This window comes from Xiphophorus maculatus, chromosome 22, assembly GCF_002775205.1.
Source record: "Xiphophorus maculatus strain JP 163 A chromosome 22, X_maculatus-5.0-male, whole genome shotgun sequence".
Taxonomy (NCBI): domain Eukaryota; kingdom Metazoa; phylum Chordata; class Actinopteri; order Cyprinodontiformes; family Poeciliidae; genus Xiphophorus; species Xiphophorus maculatus.
In genome coordinates this window covers 3,361,420-3,380,519 of record NC_036464.1, presented here as the reverse complement: position 1 = coordinate 3,380,519, position 19,100 = coordinate 3,361,420, and the positions used below count along the sequence as shown (strand labels likewise).

The 19,100-nt window shown below is 47.3% G+C and overlaps 2 protein-coding genes across 5 annotated transcripts; both read left to right on the top strand.

The window, feature by feature from the left end:
- The first annotated feature begins 5,176 nt into the window (after nucleotides 1-5,176).
- On the top strand, nucleotides 5,177-14,542 carry LOC102219541 (zinc finger protein 771-like). 4 transcript variants are annotated; one of them, XM_023327217.1, is made up of 5 exons: nucleotides 5,177-5,390; nucleotides 10,147-10,307; nucleotides 10,640-10,762; nucleotides 12,061-12,661; nucleotides 12,960-14,542. In XM_023327217.1, the coding sequence occupies exons 4-5, from the start codon at nucleotides 12,090-12,092 to the stop codon at nucleotides 13,777-13,779; spliced, it is 1,392 nt and encodes a 463-aa protein (XP_023182985.1). In that variant the 5' UTR covers nucleotides 5,177-5,390; nucleotides 10,147-10,307; nucleotides 10,640-10,762; nucleotides 12,061-12,089; the 3' UTR covers nucleotides 13,780-14,542. The 4 variants fall into 4 exon arrangements, with proteins under 4 accessions (XP_023182985.1, XP_023182986.1, XP_023182983.1 ...); XM_023327218.1 differs by lacking the exon at nucleotides 10,147-10,307 and adding an exon at nucleotides 5,696-5,772; XM_023327215.1 differs by lacking the exon at nucleotides 10,147-10,307.
- Nucleotides 14,543-14,627: 85 nt separating this feature from the next.
- Nucleotides 14,628-18,710, top strand: prkn (parkin RBR E3 ubiquitin protein ligase). The gene is made up of 11 exons (XM_005816424.2): nucleotides 14,628-14,950; nucleotides 15,969-16,132; nucleotides 16,250-16,484; nucleotides 16,564-16,673; nucleotides 16,800-16,883; nucleotides 16,957-17,072; nucleotides 17,141-17,277; nucleotides 17,348-17,409; nucleotides 17,994-18,227; nucleotides 18,302-18,419; nucleotides 18,494-18,710. Exons 1-11 carry the CDS (start codon nucleotides 14,944-14,946, stop codon nucleotides 18,595-18,597), a joined length of 1,371 nt encoding a protein of 456 aa, XP_005816481.1. The 5' UTR covers nucleotides 14,628-14,943; the 3' UTR covers nucleotides 18,598-18,710.
- The last annotated feature ends 390 nt before the right edge of the window (nucleotides 18,711-19,100 follow it).

Here is a 19,100-nt window from a genome sequence, read left to right as displayed (position 1 = left end):
AGGCGCCTTTTTGGGGGCTTTATCATATTCAAAAACTCACCAAACTTGGTGGTCGCGACTAGAAAATTTAAAAATTTTGAATTTTAAGGTTGTCACAAAAATCGTAAAAACATTTGCTCAACGGCGGCAACTAGCAATTTTCTGTTGACACAATGGTATGAATGTACTTCATCGTAGAGACATGAAATTTGGTACACATGTAGAGCTCACCAAAAGACTCAGAACTTACATTTAATGTTATAAGCCAACTATTACAGGAAGTCGGCCATTTTGTATTGAAGGTCCATTTTTGACCTCGATTTTGACGTTTACAGCCTTCGTATTTGATCGAACTCCTCCTAGGGATTTCGATTGATCGACTTCAAACTCGGTCAGTCTGATCATAAGGCATGTCTGATTTAAAGTTATCAAAACGGTGACTGTATGAGCTTGCTGAAGGGGGGTTACCAGGGGTCAAAGTTCACCTACTCGCCATGAAACACGAAACTCTTATATTTCCTATATAAAAACACATAGAGGGACCAAACTTTCAGTGATTGATCGTCATCGGGTGTCCTACAATACCCTATGGTCAAATGATGACATCACTTAGGCCACGCCCCCTGAGAACAGGAAGTGTCATGTTTTACTGTGAACGGTCGCTATCTTAGTCCTTTCACCTAATCAACATGAAACTGTGTCCAGAGACAGAAGACATGTTGGTGTGTTGAGGATTCCAACCCCGACCGGCTTTGACATAGCAGGTGGGCGTGGCGAAGTGACCTGTAACGCCGATGCCATACGTTTGGCTCTGAATTCCACAATTTTGGGCCCAGCTGCTCCAAACTCACTAGGATGGATCCTTATCCACCCACCGACAGGAATTCATAACAAAATTTGGTGGGCGTGGCCTAATTTCTCTATAGGGCCCCCTAGAGTTTTTTAAATGAACAGCCCCAAGCCATGCTTTAACCTAGAATTACGAAACTTGGTACATATTTGTATCTTGTCAGGATGTACAAAAAAGTCTCTTAGAGCCATGCTCTAAACCCAACAGGAAGTCGGCCATATTGGATTGATGTTCAGATTTTGACTGCGATTTTGACGTTTACAGCCTTTGCATTTGATCGAACTCCTCCTAGGGATTTCGATTGATCGGCTTCAAACTCGGTCAGTCTGATCATAAGGCATGTCTGATTTAAAGTTATCAAAACGGTGACTGTATGAGCTTGCTGAAGGGGGGTTGCCAGGGGTCAAAGTTCACCTACTCGCCATGAAACACGAAACTCTTATATATCCTGCACAGAAACTCACAGAGACACCAAACCTTCAGTTATTGATCATCATTAGGTGTCCTAAAAGACCCTGTGGTGAAATTATGACATCGCTTAGGCCACGCCCCCTGAGAACAGGAAGTGTCATATTTTACTGTGAATGGTCGCTATCTTAGCCCTTTGACCTAATCAACATGAAACTGTGTCCAGAGACAGAAGACATGTTGGTGTGTTGTGGATCCAAGCCCTGACCGGCTGCGATGAAGCAGCTGGGTGTGGCGGCGTGGCGAAGTGACCTGTAACGCCGATGCCATAAGTTTGCTTCTAGATTCCACGTTTCAACCGAGCTGCACCAAACTTGGCCTGACTCATCCTGGTGTGATGCCTGACAATGCTATGTCATCATATTATGACGTGATCTAAGCCCCGCCCCCTCAGAATGAATTAAGAGAGATCTTCTGTGTTAAACAGAATAAACAGTCCACGTTCGTCATTTGAAGGGCAATGCTGCCCTCTGGTGTCGAATTACTGAAATAATGAAACGTTTTCAGTAATTCGACACCAGAGGGCAGCATTGCCCTGCAAATGAAATTTTGTAATACAGAGGAAAACAAGAAAAATTTGTATTTCTAACACAAAAACTCACAGACACACCAAACGTTCAGTTATTGATCATCAACTTGTGTCCAATAATATCCAATGGTTAAATGATGACATCACTTAGGCCACGCCCCCTGACAACAAGAAGTCTCGTATTTTACTGTGAACGGACGATAGCTTCTGCACCAAACTTGGCCTGAGTGATCCTGGTGGGATGCCCGTCGATTCTACGTCATCATATTATGACGTCATCTAAGCCCCGCCCCCTCAGAACAGAAAGTGCTATTTTTTTCCTTGGAAACTTTCATCTATGGCTCTCTTGACCTAATCAAGGTGATTCTGTGTTGGATGGCAGATAGAAAGTTGGTCTCGCTTGCTTTAAAGTGTTTTCAATGGCGGCAACGCCATTCGTATACGTTTGCCTCTACATTCCACATATTTTGACCGAGCTGCATCAAACTTGGCCTGAGTGATCCTGGTGGGATGCCCGTCGATCCTACGTCATCATATTATGACGTCATCTAAGCCCCGCCCCCTCAGAACAGGAAGTGCCTTTTTTTCCTTGGAAAGCTCTGCTTATGGCTCTCTTGACCTAATCAAGATGATTCGGATGATAAACTCTGTCAATGCTCGCTGCTGGCTGAACCGTGTGGGCATGGCCAAATGGCAAATATCAGTCCCTCGCCATATTCATACGTTTGGCTCTTATTCACGCATAGATCATCCGATTGGCGCCAAACTGGATATGTATGACCTTTGTTCACCTCTAAAGAGCCCAACGGGTTTGAAATGTAATTTGGCTCCACTGCGCCCCCTAAGTTAATACATCGGCTGTATCTCCTCGATGCATCGACCAATCTGCACCAGATTTTTTGACAGTTGTCAGGGAGCGCTGCCGAACGCATTCACGCGTATCGCCCGGTGGACGGGCGGGGGAAATGCGCGACAGCTTCTGCGGCAGCTGGCGGGCGGCGGTGCTGGAAACCGCGCGAGAGCTTCTGCGGTGGCCGGAACCCCCGCGGTGGCCAATAGGCCGGAGCGGCGCTTGCTGCGAGGGCCGCCCGAGGCTGCTTGCAGCTTTAATTTATTTTATTCCTGGCTTTCATTAAGCTGCTGAATTACTTCATGTTTTTCTTGACAAGCAGCTTATAAATTTATTTATAAATGACTTTAGTTTGCCGTCTGTAATATTGTTACTGTAAACAAGTCATTATTTGGCGGTTAATCAGAACAAAATAAGTTGTTTTGTGGCTTTTTTGTCCCTATACTTTAAAATATTTTAGTTTAATTACACTCTTTATTACTAAACTTTGCTAAATAGACTTTGGTAGCGATGCTATGTGGGATTGAATCTGTATAAAAGTGTAATATTAGTGTGCATTAATCATATCCCATCATTCCAGTGACATATTGTGGCTGCTGCTGAAACAGACAGAAAACGGATCAATGCTCTGATCTGTATTTGTCTTTAATTTAATTCCAATAAAAACCTGTTTCCTCTGATACTGTTTTATTCTTACAAACCTCTGTAACTAAAATATTTGAACAGGTAGGATATTCTAGGATTAGTGCAAACATCTACAGCTTTTCATTTTAAACAGGTAGATGTTCAGATGAAGGAAGTGATCTTCTTGTGGTTTCGTCATGGATAGAAATTGTTCTGATGCTAAGCTAACCATAATTGCTAAGCTTCCACTTCAGTCACTCTAATAATGTTATAAAATATATTTAACATTAACAACCAGCTGTAGTTTCTGATTGTAAACATGACGGTAATAAAAAGGCAACTTTTTTACTAGCAGAGCAGGAGTTAAATCAGTCAGCCATCGCTGTGTTCAGGGAGCGATTATTAATAATCGCAAAATAAAGATCAAGCCTGAAAACCTGATATGGTAACAGACTGAATGTTTTGTTTTTAACGTAATCTCTGCTCGGCTTGCTGGCACAGGCGGTTGCCACGGCAACTGGTGTGCTAAAACGACAAAGAGAGACGGAGAGTAAAAAGGTAGAGCGGTTGTGAGTTGATCACCTGTTCAGGTTATTTTATCTTCGCTCATTTCAGCCGCTGGAGTTTCTGAACGTTCAATAAACCACAAACTTGGACTGATGACGAGTAGAAGTTATTCACAACAAACATCAAATGGGACAAATATATTTCATTAAGTAACAAACAAATGGCTTCTACCGCCATAATTATATGAAAATAAATTAATTTTCTAATATAAAAAATAGTTTGCTGCTCTCTGGTGTCTCGCTTTGAGCTCAGAGTCTGAAAGGATTTTCCTCTTTCAAACTTGCTGTTTATTCTTCCTCTTATTTAGTGGAAATATTGATGTTGGTGAGACTTTGTCCAAAATGATAACCTTTCTAGCTCCACTGCTGAAAATGAGGAGCAACATTCACAAATGAGATTGAAATCAAATCCAGTTCAACATCTGAGCTGATTCCTCTGGATCCTGTTGGAGGAAAATATCCCAGCATCAGACGATGTAGTTTTATCTTAACAGAGCTCAGAGGTTCCTGGCGCCATGTCAGGAAGACCAAGTGAAGCTGCAGGATCTTCAGAACTACTGGTCCTACTGACCATCCTCTGTCTGGACACAGGACCAATATCACCAGTTTAAAAGCTAAAATGAATGGTTATATACCAGAGAAAACTGGGATGCACTCCAGGCCATGACGTTCAGAATTTCTGTCTCCTGGCGTCTGGAGGCGACAATATTACCAACAGTATGCTGAGGGAAACACGGCTCCACTTTGTAGCAGGAGCTGCCCAGCTTTTAGTCAAAGCAGGTGTTTTTGGGCCTTCCCTCCTCCTGTCCATCCCAAAGTACTGCTCAACCCACCGAACACAGACCTACCAGAACCAGAACCAGCCTGAAACCACAGCTCACAGTTTTAAAAGCATTTCTTCATAGCAAAATGTTTGGTTTAATATGCATCTGAATTAGTGATTTGACTTTATTGATGTGATTCAAACAAGTTCAGAGAAAACTCAGCAGATATAAGGCCAGCGGTAGAAAAGAAGAAATAAAATCTTAAAATGAGGTGAAATGTGAGGAACTGAAGAGCAGAATTGAAACATCAGCAGCAGGAGAAGCTGAGATTATAAACATGAGCATTAGAAATATTGTTCAAACGGTTTAAAACATTTAGAGATACAGAAAAAACGGATATTTACATCAAATCATAAAAATAGTTAGACAGAATCCTGCTTGTGGCGTCACAGCGTAAAGCCTCGCGATATCTCGCGAGCTTTACATGCAAACTTTCAGCTGAAACTCCTCCAGCCAATCAGACGAAGGCTGCGCAGCGGCTTGACCAATCAGAGTCGGCTCTCTACGGCGCGACGCCTCTGCGCCGCAGCGTCTCATTGACTTTAGCTGGAGGCGTGCCGCCTCTGCGCCGCGGCAGCGTCGGCTCCGCCACTATGCGGCCGCTCCTCGGCTGAGATGTGACAGAGGTGCGGCAGGAACCACCGACTCCGAACAGAACCCGGAACCGAACCAGCAGGACAGAACCGGTCCGGCTCGAATCGTAAGTAGGAACTGGGTCCGGAAGCGGCGCGGCGGTTTGACGCCAAGGAGCGCGGTAGGAAATGTGCGGGAGGAGCCGCGGTGCGGCGGGCCGCCGGGGTTCGGAACCGAGAACCAGCCGGAACCTCCGCGAGGCGAGGCTCCCCGCAGCTCCATCCGGCCGGAAGCTGCTTGAAGCTCGGTCTCGGTACCGGCAGAGGTTCTGGCACCGCGCGGCGCGCTGACGCCGCTGCGGAAAACGCGTCACAGGCCTAAATATTTACTGTGCTGCTCCTCTTCCTCCTCCTCTTCCTCTCTGCCCTCTAGGCTCCCATCCTGCCTTTTCTTCATCATGTCCATCCAGCCTCCTCCTCTTCCTCAGAAATGAACCTGCTGGTGTCCAGGTGAGGCCAGGAGACAGGAAGTGACGTCACACAGCAGGTGAAATTGTAGCGGCTTCACTCCATCCATTGGCCGAACCCAGAAGCAACTACCAATCACAGCTGGAGTACCAGGAGAGAATCCACCGGGATTCAAACCAGAAACCTCCTGCAGCAGCGGGGAGTTTAACTCTGGATTAATTCAGGTTTAAGTCTGGATTAATTCAGGTTTAACTCTGGATTAATTCAGGCTTAACTCTGGATTAATTCAGGTTTAAGTCTGGATTAATTCAGGTTTAAGTCTGGATTAATTCAGGCTTAACTCTGGATTAATTCAGGTTTAAGTCTGGATTAATTCAGGCTTAACTCTGGATTAATTCAGGTTTAAGTCTGGATTAATTCAGGTTTAACTCTGGATTAATTCAGGTTTAACTTTGGATTAATTCAAGGTTAACTCTGGATTAATTCAAGGTTAACTCTGGATTAATTCAAGGTTAACTCTGGATTAATTCAGGTTTAAGTCTGGATTAATTCAGGCTTAACTCTGGATTAATTCAAGGTTAACTCTGGATTAATTCAGGTTTAACTCTGGATTAATTCAAGGTTAACTCTGGATTAATTCAGGTTTAACTTTGGATTAATTCAGGTTTAAGTCTGGATTAATTCAGGTTTAACTTTGGATTAATTCAGGTTTAAGTCTGGATTAATTCAGGTTTAACTCTGGATTAATTTAAGGTTTAAGTCTGGATTAATTCAAGGTTAACTCTGGATTAATTCAGGTTTAACTCTGGATTAATTCAGGTTTAACACTGGATTAATTCAAGGTTAACTCTGGATTAATTCAGGTTTAACTCTGGATTAATTCAGGTTTAACTCTGGATTAATTCAAGGTTAACTCTGGATTAATTCAGGTTTAACTCTGGATTAATTCAGGTTTAACTCTGGATTAATTCAGGTTTAACTCTGGATTAATTCAAGGTTAACTCTGGATTAATTCAGGTTTAACTTTGGATTAATTCAGGTTTAAGTCTGGATTAATTCAGGTTTAACTTTGGATTAATTCAGGTTTAAGTCTGGATTAATTCAGGTTTAACTCTGGATTAATTCAAGGTTTAAGTCTGGATTAATTCAAGGTTAACTCTGGATTAATTCAGGTTTAACACTGGATTAATTCAAGGTTAACTCTGGATTAATTCAGGTTTAACTTTGGATTAATTCAAGGTTAACTCTGGATTAATTCAGGTTTAAGTCTGGATTAATTCAGGCTTAACTCTGGATTAATTCAGGTTTAACTCTGGATTAATTCAGGTTTAAGTCTGGATTAATTCAGGTTTAACTCTGGATTAATTCAGGTTTAACTCTGGATTAATTCAGGTTTAACTCTGGATTAATTCAGGCTTAACTCTGGATTAATTCAGGCTTAACTCTGGATTAATTCAAGGTTAACTCTGGATTAATTCAGGTTTAAGTCTGGATTAATTCAGGCTTAACTCTGGATTAATTCAGGTTTAACTCTGGATTAATTCAGGTTTAACTTTGGATTAATTCAGGCTTAACTCTGGATTAATTCAAGGTTAACTCTGGATTAATTCAAGGTTAACTCTGGATTAATTCAGGTTTAACTCTGGATTAATTCAGGTTTAACTTTGGATTAATTCAGGCTTAACTCTGGATTAATTCAAGGTTAACTCTGGATTAATTCAAGGTTAACTCTGGATTAATTCAGGTTTAACTTTGGATTAATTCAGGTTTAAGTCTGGATTAATTCAGGTTTAACTTTGGATTAATTCAGGTTTAAGTCTGGATTAATTCAAGGTTAACTCTGGATTAATTCAGGTTTAACTCTGGATTAATTCAGGTTTAACACTGGATTAATTCAGGTTTAAGTCTGGATTAATTCAGGCTTAACTCTGGATTAATTCAGGTTTAAGTCTGGATTAATTCAGGTTTAACTTTGGATTAATTCAAGGTTAACTCTGGATTAATTCAGGTTTAAGTCTGGATTAATTCAGGCTTAACTCTGGATTAATTCAGGTTTAAGTCTGGATTAATTCAGGTTTAACTTTGGATTAATTCAGGCTTAACTCTGGATTAATTCAGGCTTAACTCTGGATTAATTCAAGGTTAACTCTGGATTAATTCAGGTTTAAGTCTGGATTAATTCAGGCTTAACTCTGGATTAATTCAGGTTTAACTCTGGATTAATTCAGGTTTAACTTTGGATTAATTCAAGGTTAACTCTGGATTAATTCAAGGTTAACTCTGGATTAATTCAAGGTTAACTCTGGATTAATTCAGGCTTAACTCTGGATTAATTCAAGGTTAACTCTGTATTAATTCAGGTTTAACTCTGGATTAATTCAGGTTTAAGTCTGGATTAATTCAGGCTTAACTCTGGATTAATTCAAGGTTAACTCTGGATTAATTCAGGTTTAACTCTGGATTAATTCAGGCTTAACTCTGGATTAATTCAGGTTTAACTTTGGATTAATTCAGGTTTAACTCTGGATTAATTCAGGTTTAACTTTGGATTAATTCAGGTTTAACTCTGGATTAATTCAGGCTTAACTCTGGATTAATTCAGGCTTAACTCTGGATTAATTCAAGGTTAACTCTGGATTAATTCAGGTTTAAGTCTGGATTAATTCAGGCTTAACTCTGGATTAATTCAGGTTTAACTCTGGATTAATTCAGGTTTAACTTTGGATTAATTCAGGCTTAACTCTGGATTAATTCAAGGTTAACTCTGGATTAATTCAAGGTTAACTCTGGATTAATTCAGGTTTAACTCTGGATTAATTCAGGTTTAACTTTGGATTAATTCAGGCTTAACTCTGGATTAATTCAAGGTTAACTCTGGATTAATTCAAGGTTAACTCTGGATTAATTCAGGTTTAACTTTGGATTAATTCAGGTTTAAGTCTGGATTAATTCAGGTTTAACTTTGGATTAATTCAGGTTTAAGTCTGGATTAATTCAAGGTTAACTCTGGATTAATTCAGGTTTAACTCTGGATTAATTCAGGTTTAACACTGGATTAATTCAAGGTTAACACTGGATTAATTCAAGGTTAACTCTGGATTAATTCAGGTTTAACTTTGGATTAATTCAAGGTTAACTCTGGATTAATTCAGGTTTAAGTCTGGATTAATTCAGGCTTAACTCTGGATTAATTCAGGTTTAAGTCTGGATTAATTCAGGTTTAACTTTGGATTAATTCAGGCTTAACTCTGGATTAATTCAGGCTTAACTCTGGATTAATTCAAGGTTAACTCTGGATTAATTCAGGTTTAAGTCTGGATTAATTCAGGCTTAACTCTGGATTAATTCAGGTTTAACTCTGGATTAATTCAGGTTTAACTTTGGATTAATTCAAGGTTAACTCTGGATTAATTCAAGGTTAACTCTGGATTAATTCAAGGTTAACTCTGGATTAATTCAGGCTTAACTCTGGATTAATTCAAGGTTAACTCTGTATTAATTCAGGTTTAACTCTGGATTAATTCAGGTTTAAGTCTGGATTAATTCAGGCTTAACTCTGGATTAATTCAAGGTTAACTCTGGATTAATTCAGGTTTAACTCTGGATTAATTCAGGCTTAACTCTGGATTAATTCAGGTTTAACTTTGGATTAATTCAGGTTTAACTCTGGATTAATTCAGGTTTAACTTTGGATTAATTCAGGTTTAACTCTGGATTAATTCAGGCTTAACTCTGGATTAATTCAGGTTTAACTTTGGATTAATTCAGGTTTAACTCTTAACTCTGGTTTAAGAATAAAAACAGATTAAAATGAAATAGAACATCCTCTTCTGTCCCTCGGTGGACAAACGGAGGAAACTCCTCAGTTCTGATGTTTGGATCTTGAGCGGGTTCTGGTCCGGTTGGACCTGAGACAATAGAACCTGCTTTCTCCTGGACTCACCTGAACTACAGAGATGCAGGTCAAGGTCAGGTCAGGGTCAGGTCATTGTCCTGACTTATCCTGCTTCCGCTCAGACGTGACGTCAGGACGTCTCTGTCCTCTCCTCATTGGCTGCTGGAGTGTCACATAATTAACCCTGAACAGTCTTCCTCCTCTCTGATTGGCTGCACCATCAGCTTCCTGCGTGAATATCGGCCAATCAGATGCTTGCAGTTGCACCAGCGCAATCTTGTTTTCCAGTGACCTTTGACCTACTCCTCCTACTGTCTGCTTAAATATTTGTTTAATGGTTTTTATCTTATTTTCGCAGCATTTTTTAAAATGTAATGTATATCTTTGACCTTTAGAGGGCAGCAGAGTGAACAAAGGAGGCAGATCAACTTTAAAGTTTTCATGACGTTTTTCCAATTTTCTATTTGTAGTTTTTATACAGTTTTAAAACATATTTGTTATGATTTATGTTGGCTAAAAAGGCAGGTTGTGGGAGAAGCATAAGACATGGGGCAAAGGTCAACGGGCCGAGACTCAATCATGGGATTCAAACCCGTTTGGGCTGCGTGGCGGGCCGAGGCCTCCGGGCTCTAAACGCTGTGCCACCGGCCGCGCAACACACCGATCTCATTTTCAACAAAATGTAATATTTTTTAATGTAATTTTCTTATCTAGTTATTTTTGATATTTTGTTAGATTTAGTTTTACATTATTAAACTGATTTCTGATGTCATGTTGAATGTTTTACTTTTTGTAACATTTATTTGAAGGTTGTGTTCATATTTTATATTCTTTAGTTATTAAATGTTTTTTATTTTAAGTCTAGCACATTTAATACATGAAACCGATAGTGAGGTCATAAATGTTTTATTTGTACATTTTAATGTCATTTTTTAATTGCTGAACGCGGAAGCGTAGCCATGATATTTTTTCCACCTCTGTAATGTTTGTAACTTTACTGCTCTTATTTTGAAGGGCCGTCTTCCGGTCGTCTCGACCATTTAATCCTTCCTCTCGGAGCTCCGTGTCCCGGCGGCGGCTTCCTGTTATTGTCACAGCCCGCTCCGGTGGATTTCACTGATTAACGGCTGGATCTTGGTGAGTAACCAAATTCTGGCCCGGTTCTGGTACTTCTGCGATGAGCTCCGGGTTTTTATTCTGACAGTTCCCGCCGGGAAGGAGAGCAGCTGGTCCTGCTTCCTGACAGCCGCCCGGCCCCGGAACTTCTCTGAGAAAAACGCCGGTTTTACTCCTGCGAGCCGGGCGAACTACGGCAGCGGTTTTAGCAGCGGGTCGGGATGTTTCCAGAACCATGACTGTGTAGGGCTCGGTTCGGCTTCCGGACGGCAGTCATAAAATGTTGCAGCGAGAGCCAAATTAAGCTTTACTGAGAGAAGTCAGGCGGCTGGCGCCCTCTGTCGGCCACCTGGGGAACAACAGGAAGTCAGGAACCTCTGGGAGGAGTTTAATAAAAATACTGAGTGAGATAAACTGATCCGAGACCAGATCTATTTATCTAGATCTGATCTGTTCATCTAGAATTGATCTGGAACCTTGCCTTTATACTGAGGAAGAAAACTTGGTTTAATCGAATCATCCAAACAGATTATAGGTCAGTACCAGTTAGCAATCAATCCATTCAGGGCCAAATCATTATCCTAACTGGTTAAACTGGAAACCCAGCAGGTCCTTACAGCATTCACTCCTCCTGGGCAGCAGGGGGCGACAATCCCTTTCATGGAATCATTAACTTTACAGCAATTCCTCATACAGATCATGCATGTAGCGACAGTGGAGAGGAAAAAAATCCCCTTTAACAGGAAGAAACCTCCAGCAGAACCAGAACCGGGCTCAGTACCATGGGAACCGACCGACTGGAGGTTAGCGAAGACACAGCCGAAGAAGAAACAGATGAACTGATGTTGGATTATTTTTGATGTTCATGAAAGTAGAAACAGCAGGAGAGGGAGAGCGATTAGGTGATGGCAGCATCATGCCAGCCGCCTCCAGGAAGGAACCAGCCAATCAGAACACAGAGCAGGTGAAGCTGCCATGGAGAGAAAAGAACAGGAAACCAAAGGTTAAAATGGCGGCAAACGGTGCAAACTGGAGAGTAGTAGAAGAAGAAAGGGAGGAGGAGTGGCCAGTTTGTCCTGCAGCAGCCGGTAGCATCATGACTACAGGAGGAGCTCAGGATGACCCCAGCCAGCAGAACACACTGAGGTTCTGTTGGGTTGCTGAGCTCTGATTGGACCCAGCTGTGGCTCTGTTGGTTCTGTCTGTGCTGGATGGAACCAGAACCGGGCCCCAAGCTCAGTCGGTTCTGGCCGCTCGTCACTAGGAAGTGGCGTTCCTCTCCCTAATCTGACCCCGTGACCCCTGCTCTTCCTCCTCAGGTCGGCTCCTCTTCCTCGCCGCCTGCGGGATGGAGGACTCGGAGACGGAGCTGACGGTGTCGGAGTCGGACGCCCTGGGCGCGGACTTCATCACGGTGGAGCTGGACACGCAGCCCATCGAGTACGTGGTGAAGTGGGCCGAGGTCGGCTCCAAGTTCACCATCTCCTGCGTGAAGAAGGACTCGGACGAGGCGGAGGAGCTGACGGCGGAGCCGCTGAAGATCGAGGCGGACGAGGCCTTCTTCGCGCCATACGAGGAGGTGTTCCCCTGCGAGGTGACGGAGCAGAGCGTGGAGATCAAGACGGACTCGGACGAGGAGGACGAGGACGGCGAGGAGACGCGGCTGCTGCTGGAGGCCGGTGGCGGCGCGCCTGACGGCGAGGCGGACCCGGACGGGGACTACTACGAGCCGGAGGGCCGGCAGTACCGCTGCAGTTACTGCGGGAAGCGCTATAGCCACGCCTCCAGTCTGTACCGGCACCAGCAGACCCACACAGGCCGGACCGGGCCGCCGCCGGCCGCCAAGAGGACCCTGGAGCCGTCGCACCCCGACGCCCGCTACGCCTGCCCGCACTGCGGCATGAGCTTCAAGGGCAGCAGGTGAGCTGGGCGAAAGGTTCTGCTGGGGCGGGAAGCGGGCCGGGTCCGGTACCTGGGCGACTCGCGTTCCTTTAGCTCTGACCCGTTCCATTAGTTCTGACCCGTTCCTTTAGTGCTGACCCGGTTCTGACCCGTTCCTGACCCGTTCCTGACCCGTACCTTTAGTTCTGACCCGGTTCTGACCCGTTCCTTTAGTTTTGACCCATGCCATTAGTTCTGACCCGTTCCGTTAGTGCTGACCCAGTACTGACCCGTTCCTTTAGCTCTATCCTGGTTCTGACCCGCTCTGTCTCCCCAGGATGCTGGGCAGCCACCTGCGGCTCCATGGGAAGCGGCGCATCCACCCCTGCAACATCTGTGGGAAGGAGTTCAACCACAGCTCCAGCCTGTCACGCCATCGCCTCGTCCACAAGAAGGGGAAGGGCGGGGCCAGGGAGGCGGAGCCCACCGCCGCCCTGCGCCACAAGGCCGCCGCCAGGAACAAGAAGCCCCGTAAGGCGGGCGGTGGCGTGGCGGCAGGCCCGGCAGCGGGCCCGGCGGACCGGTTCTACGCCTGCCCGCAGTGCGACCTGAGCTTCCGGACGTCCACCCAGCTGTCCAAGCACCAGGTGAGCCACGTGAAGGAGCTGCTGGACAGCTACACGCCCGGCAAGGAGAACCTGGGCGAGAGCTCGTCCGACCTCAAGATCCGCCTCAAGCTCTGCTCCCGCGACAAGCCCAACTTCTACACCCTGTGCAAGAAGAACCGCCGCCGCCGCGGGGGGCGGCCCCCCCGCGGGGCCGACGACGACCCGGAGGCCGGCGCCGGGGAGCCGGGCGGCCGCCGCCACGCCTGCGACCTCTGCGGCAAGAGCTTCAGCCACGCCTCCAGGCTGGCGCGGCACCAGCAGACTCACGGTGCTGGCCCGGGAAAGCCCGTCCTCGCCAAGCCGGGCCTGGCCGCCTCCAAGTCCAAGACCTACGTGTGCGTGGCGTGCAACAAGACCTTCATGCACTCCTCCAGCTTCTCCCGCCACAAGAAGGCGCACCTGCAGGCCGCCCACCTGCAGGCCGCCGCCCTGAGCCGCAGCCCTCCCATGGTGGACGAGACCGCCCCGCTGGAGTCCGACTCCGAGTGAGGGTCTCTTCGACCCGGACCCGTTCTGGGTTGGTTCTGGACCGGCGCCGACCGGTTCTGGACCGGTTCTGGGACCAGTTGTGGTCAGAGTGAGAAATGTTCTGGACCCGTTGGGATTCTAGTTCTCCAGGTTTCAGGAACTGGAACTGGTTCTGTGTAGATAGCAGCAGGACGGCCATATATGGGCGTGTCGGCCGCTTCCATATATGGTCAGAAGGGACCGTTAGCTTCCTGCTCCTCTGAATGGGCTTACAGGCAATCCACCTGTTCTGGTCCCGCCCCCTGCCCCGCCCCCTCCTCAAACAGTCCCAGAGCCTCATGGGAAATGGAGTCAAGGCCAGCAGACTCTTCAGTAAACTGACTGCTGATTGGATGGTTCAAATGAAACCTGTGAAATTGGTTATTGATCAGCGATCGATTCCTACGGACAATCTGTCACCAACATAAAAGCGTTTCCTGCGGATGCCCCGCCCCCTTCACTCTGTGTTCCTGCTCGACACTTTGAGTTTTATTGTGTGAATTGGAGTTAATTTAATGGTGATTTATTTATAAATGTGTGGGCCCCCCGACCCCCACCTCCTGTAGAAGATAAGCAGCACTTGATGCCCCGCCCCTTAATACCCTTCCCCTTAACGCCCCCCACCCCCATCGTGTTGGTTTGTTTGGGTTTGGTTCTGCAGATAGAAAGAACAACGTTCCTTATTGTACTAGAATAAACCTGTTCACCTGTTCTGTCGCCATTTTCTAATAAATATTAAAACATCTTCCTGTCTGCTTCCACTTCCTATTGCATCAAGTAGGCTTTTAATTTGAAGGGTCACATTCTGAGCCAGGGGTTCTGATGGATCATAACCAGAACCGCATCAAGATGAAGCTGCAGGTAATGTGCCAGCGCAGGGTGATCACCGAAGCCAATAACGCCTTTCAAAATTATGTTAAACATTTAGGTTGTCATGGAAACCAGTTGGACTCCTGGTTGGCTGAATCTGTGGGGGGTATGAATACTTGTGGTCTCCAGGTTAACCTCCTCCTCTGGCCGCAGCCTGCCGTTCCCCTCCAGTCCGGCAGGTGGCTGTAATCCTGCCCGCTAAGTGCCGGACTACAGCTCCCAGAGTGCACCGCGGCCGGCAGGCTGTAAACACGTCCATGAAGGACGCGCAGCAGGATGATCGGTGAGTTCTGGTCCGGTTCTCGGTTAGGTTCGGATCGAAGATCGATCAGGTGACTCGGGGACACGTGACCTGATCGACCCGCAATTCCTACAACTTAAAGATCAGAACCGCGGTGGACTGGGCTCCGACCAGAACCTGTCCAATAGGCCGGGTCACAGGGTTCCGAACCAGTCAGAAGAACCGAGCGGTCTAGATTTATTTAAATTGGTAATAAAATTGAGAAAGTTCTGGAGGTGAGTCCAGGTCCAGTTCTACCATCCTGCATCCCTCAGTGAATGGACCGGTACCGGCCCGCCAGTGCGGCAGGTTCTGGAGGACTGGACCTGGTCAGCCCAGTTCTGGTGGTTCTGATGCACAGAAAGTCAGTGACGTGTTGGACCCGAAACTGGACCTCTTGGTTCTGGACCGCTGGGACCAGAAACAACCGGACCCAAAAACTAGAATAAAAATTAAATAAACTGGAATATGAATGAAGTTTCAGTGAATAATTTAAAAAACGGTGATTTAAAACTTTTATTTCTGTGAATGTTGATGATTTTGCTTACAGCTGATGAAAACACATTATAGATTATTAAACCAATAATAAATAAAGATTATAGATTATTAAACCAATAATAAATAAACATTACTAATGCCTTATGATGGTTCATATTTTCAACAGGTGCTTTTAATGACAAGTCTCACCTGAGCGAATATTGAAATGTCTTCCTGTTGTAGTTCTTAAAGCAGAACCTGCCGGTCCAGGTGTGTCAGGGGGCGGGGCTACCAGAGAACCAATCATTCATCAAAGTTCAAACAACAAATACATTAAAAACACAAAGAAACATCAGAATGAACTGAAGCCATCCGGATCAGAAACAGAACCAGGTTCTGATCCGGCTGAACGCCCTCACCTGGTTCTGGTTCTGGTCCTGGTCCTGCCTGAGACCGACTAGAGCCATATGAACCCAACAGGCCGTCAGAAGTAAAACCATGAAATCTGCTTGAGTGTGAAGTTAGAGCCTCACCTGTGCTGCAGTGTTTGTGCGGTTCAACCGCGGCCCCGGCGTTGCCATGGAGCTGAGCGCGGCGGCCCGCGTGGCGGAGCTGAAGGAGATCGTGGCGAGCCAGCAGGGAGTTCCTGCCCAGGAGCTCCGGGTTCTGTTCGCCGGCAGGGAGCTGCAGAGCTCCGCCTCCCTCCAGGTGAGCTGCCACTCCCATGTGCAGGTAGCGCTTACCTGCTGTCCTTCTCACCTGCTGTCCTTCTCACCTGCTGTCCTCCTCATCTGCTGTCCTTCTCACCTGCTGTCCTCCTGTCAGGGCTGTGACCTCCCAGAGCACAGCACAGTCCACGTGGTGCTTCCTCCTCCAGGCTCCCTCCACCTGCCGCCGCCGCAGGAACACCTGGCTGCCAGCGTAACAAGGCTGACCCGGCTGGACCTGAGCTCCTCCAGGCTGGCCGCCGTCGCCACCGCCGCAGTGCAGACCACCGTCCTGGAGGGAGGAGGAGGAGATGAAGATCAGAGGACAGAGCAACAGGCTGCAGCTCCTAAAGGTCAGTAGCTCCTAAAGGTCAACACACACCTGTCTCCAGGTGTGTGTTGTGTCTCCAGGTATGTGTTCTCTGTCTCCAGGTGTGTGTAGTACCTTCTTCGTGTACTGTAAGCGCTGCTCATCCATCCAGTCAGGGAAACTCCGTGTTCGCTGTCGGCGCTGCAGACAGATGACGCTGACGCTCTGCAGGGTGAGAACGGAACTGCAGTACTTCCTGTGTGTGTACTACTTCCTGTGTAGTAATTCCAGTCCTGCTGCAGTTCCTGCTGGCAGCCAGCAGGGCGTGCTGTTACCCTTCTGTGTGTCTGTCTCTCAGGGTCCTTCCTGCTGGGATGATGTTCTCCTGCCTGGACGGATTCATGGCGTCTGTCAGTTTGAAGGTTGCCACGGCAATGAGGCGGTAAGGGGCGGGGCCTGAGAGTTTCAGACAGGAAGTCCTTGATCTCTTAACTTTGATTGGTCCTTGATGGCAGGAGTTCTACATGAAATGTGCGTCTCACCCCACGTCAGAGGACGACGTCTCGGTGGCGCTGGACCTCGTCCTGTCCAACACCAGAAGCGTTCCCTGCATCGGCTGCACCGACATCAGGTAACGTCCTCACCTGTTTCTCCCTCCGTCCCTCTCCGCCCCCCTCCTCACCCAGTCTCCGTCTCCAGGGACGTGGTTCTGGTCTTCCAGTGTTCGGACCGTCATGTGATCTGCCTGGACTGCTTCCAGCGCTACTGCCAGACGCGGCTGAACGAGCGGCAGTTTATTTATGACGCTGTGATTGGATACTCGTTGCCATGTGCAGGTTAGGGGCGGAGCCTCAAGGGAGCGGGTCCAACAGGTGATGTGCCTGACTTCCTGTTGTCTCTCTGCAGCTGGCTGTGAAAACTCTCTGATCAGAGAGTTACATCACTTCAGGATCCTGGGAGACAATCAGGTGACTCCACCACAGAAAGAGTCAGGGTCACCCCAGGAAGTACTTCCTGTGTTCTTGGGTCACCCCAAGAAGTACTTCCTGTGTTCTCGGGTCACCCCAGAATTGGTGACTCATTGAGGTTCAGCTGAATAAATATGGAGGTGAAATAAAGTAACGGAGGAAGCAGAACCTGGATCAGAGGCGAATACACTGGAAGCAGTGGGAGGTTGATGGGGGTGTGGCCGGTCAGAGGGAGGCGGGGCAGCTGGAGCAGAGGAAGATGAGGAAGATGAGGGAATGAACACTGAGGGATCTTAGTCACCAGGGAAAAGGACGAACCCTAACAACAGAACAGGAAGTGATGCAGAGAGACTTTGTCTGCTGAACAGTCCCGAAATGGAACCAGTTCAAACCAGTTCAAACCTTCAGGTGCCTGTAGTTCACCTGAAACACCTGCAGACAGGTGAGGACAGGAACTGATGACCAGCAGAGATCAGGTCTCTGTTCAGCTGCATCACTTCCTGTCCAGGTGTTTCCAGATGAACCATCTCCAGCTGGGGGTTCGGTTGTGTGGGCCGGTGCTGACCCCTGTGGTTCTCCCTCAGTACGGCCGCTACCAGCAGTACGGCGCTGAGGAGTGTCTACTGACCGCCGGCGGCGTGCTGTGTCCCTCACCTGGCTGTGGGGCGGGGCTTCTACCACCTGAGGGCAGCAGGAAGGTGGAGTGTGACCGGCGGCTGCTGGGCTGCGGCTTCGTCTTCTGCAGGGACTGCAGGGAGGGCTTCCATGAGGGGCCGTGCGAGGGCCCTGCAGCCCCGCCCCCAGCGGACGCCTGCCAGGTGAGTCACATGATGATAATGATGATGATGATGACGATGATGATGGAGGTGATGAAGGCGGTCCCTCTCCTCAGGGCTTCGTGGTGGAGGACGAGGCGTCTCAGAGAGGGAGGTGGGACCGGGCGTCTCTGCAGCTCATCCTGGAGTCGACCCGGCGCTGCCCGCGCTGCCTGGTACCTGTGGAGAGGAACGGTAAGCTCCGCCCCAGAGCCCGCCCATTTGTCCACCAGGTGAGCACTGAAGGCTGCCTGTGTCTCCCCCTGCAGGCGGCTGCATGCACATGCAGTGTACCCAATGCCGAGCGGAGTGGTGCTGGCTCTGCGGCGCCCCCTGGAACAGGGAGTGCATGGGGAACCACTGGTTTGGATAGATGCTGCGGCCAGGCTCCGCCCACCGCCGGGGGGGCGTGGCTCCGTCCATCATCGGTTCAGACTGTGGATTTGTCCCTGAGTGTAAATAACAGAATAAAATGTGAGAACCCGACTGCGTCTGTCCCTGTGTCTGAGACTGTCATGTTTTGGTTTACTTGATTAACCCACATGCGCAGAACACACTAGAGAGACCAAGGTAAGATCAGTGGTTTATTATAAACACGGTGTAAAATGTGAAAGACATCCAGGATGGGACACTCGGGAGGGCGGAACCGGACCAATGGTCTTCCTGAAGAGGAACACAGAAGTGAGAACAGAATGCCGGGAGGGAAACGGAAGTTCAGCGGTTCGAGGCCTTACTTGCTGGTGGATAAAGCGGAGCTGAGAGGGATAGGCATCACGGTGGATCAGGGGTTGGAGCAGAGAGAACGGGCGACGGCGGCGTTGGAGGGCGGACAGGTGAGACAGGCTCTTCGGGAAACAAGGAGGATCAGGTTTTGTG

Excerpts from the sequence above, each read along its gene's own strand:
- LOC102219541 (XM_023327215.1), top strand. The coding sequence starts at position 12,090 with ATGGAGGACTCGGAGACGGAGCTGACGGTGTCGGAGTCGGACGCCCTG. Across the intron at positions 12,662-12,959 it reads ATGAGCTTCAAGGGCAGCAG|GATGCTGGGCAGCCACCTGC; the intron begins GTGAGCTGGGCG and ends CTGTCTCCCCAG.
- prkn (XM_005816424.2), top strand. Across the intron at positions 16,133-16,249 it reads AGAGCTCCGCCTCCCTCCAG|GGCTGTGACCTCCCAGAGCA; the intron begins GTGAGCTGCCAC and ends TCCTCCTGTCAG. Across the intron at positions 16,485-16,563 it reads ACAGGCTGCAGCTCCTAAAG|GTGTGTGTAGTACCTTCTTC; the intron begins GTCAGTAGCTCC and ends CTCTGTCTCCAG.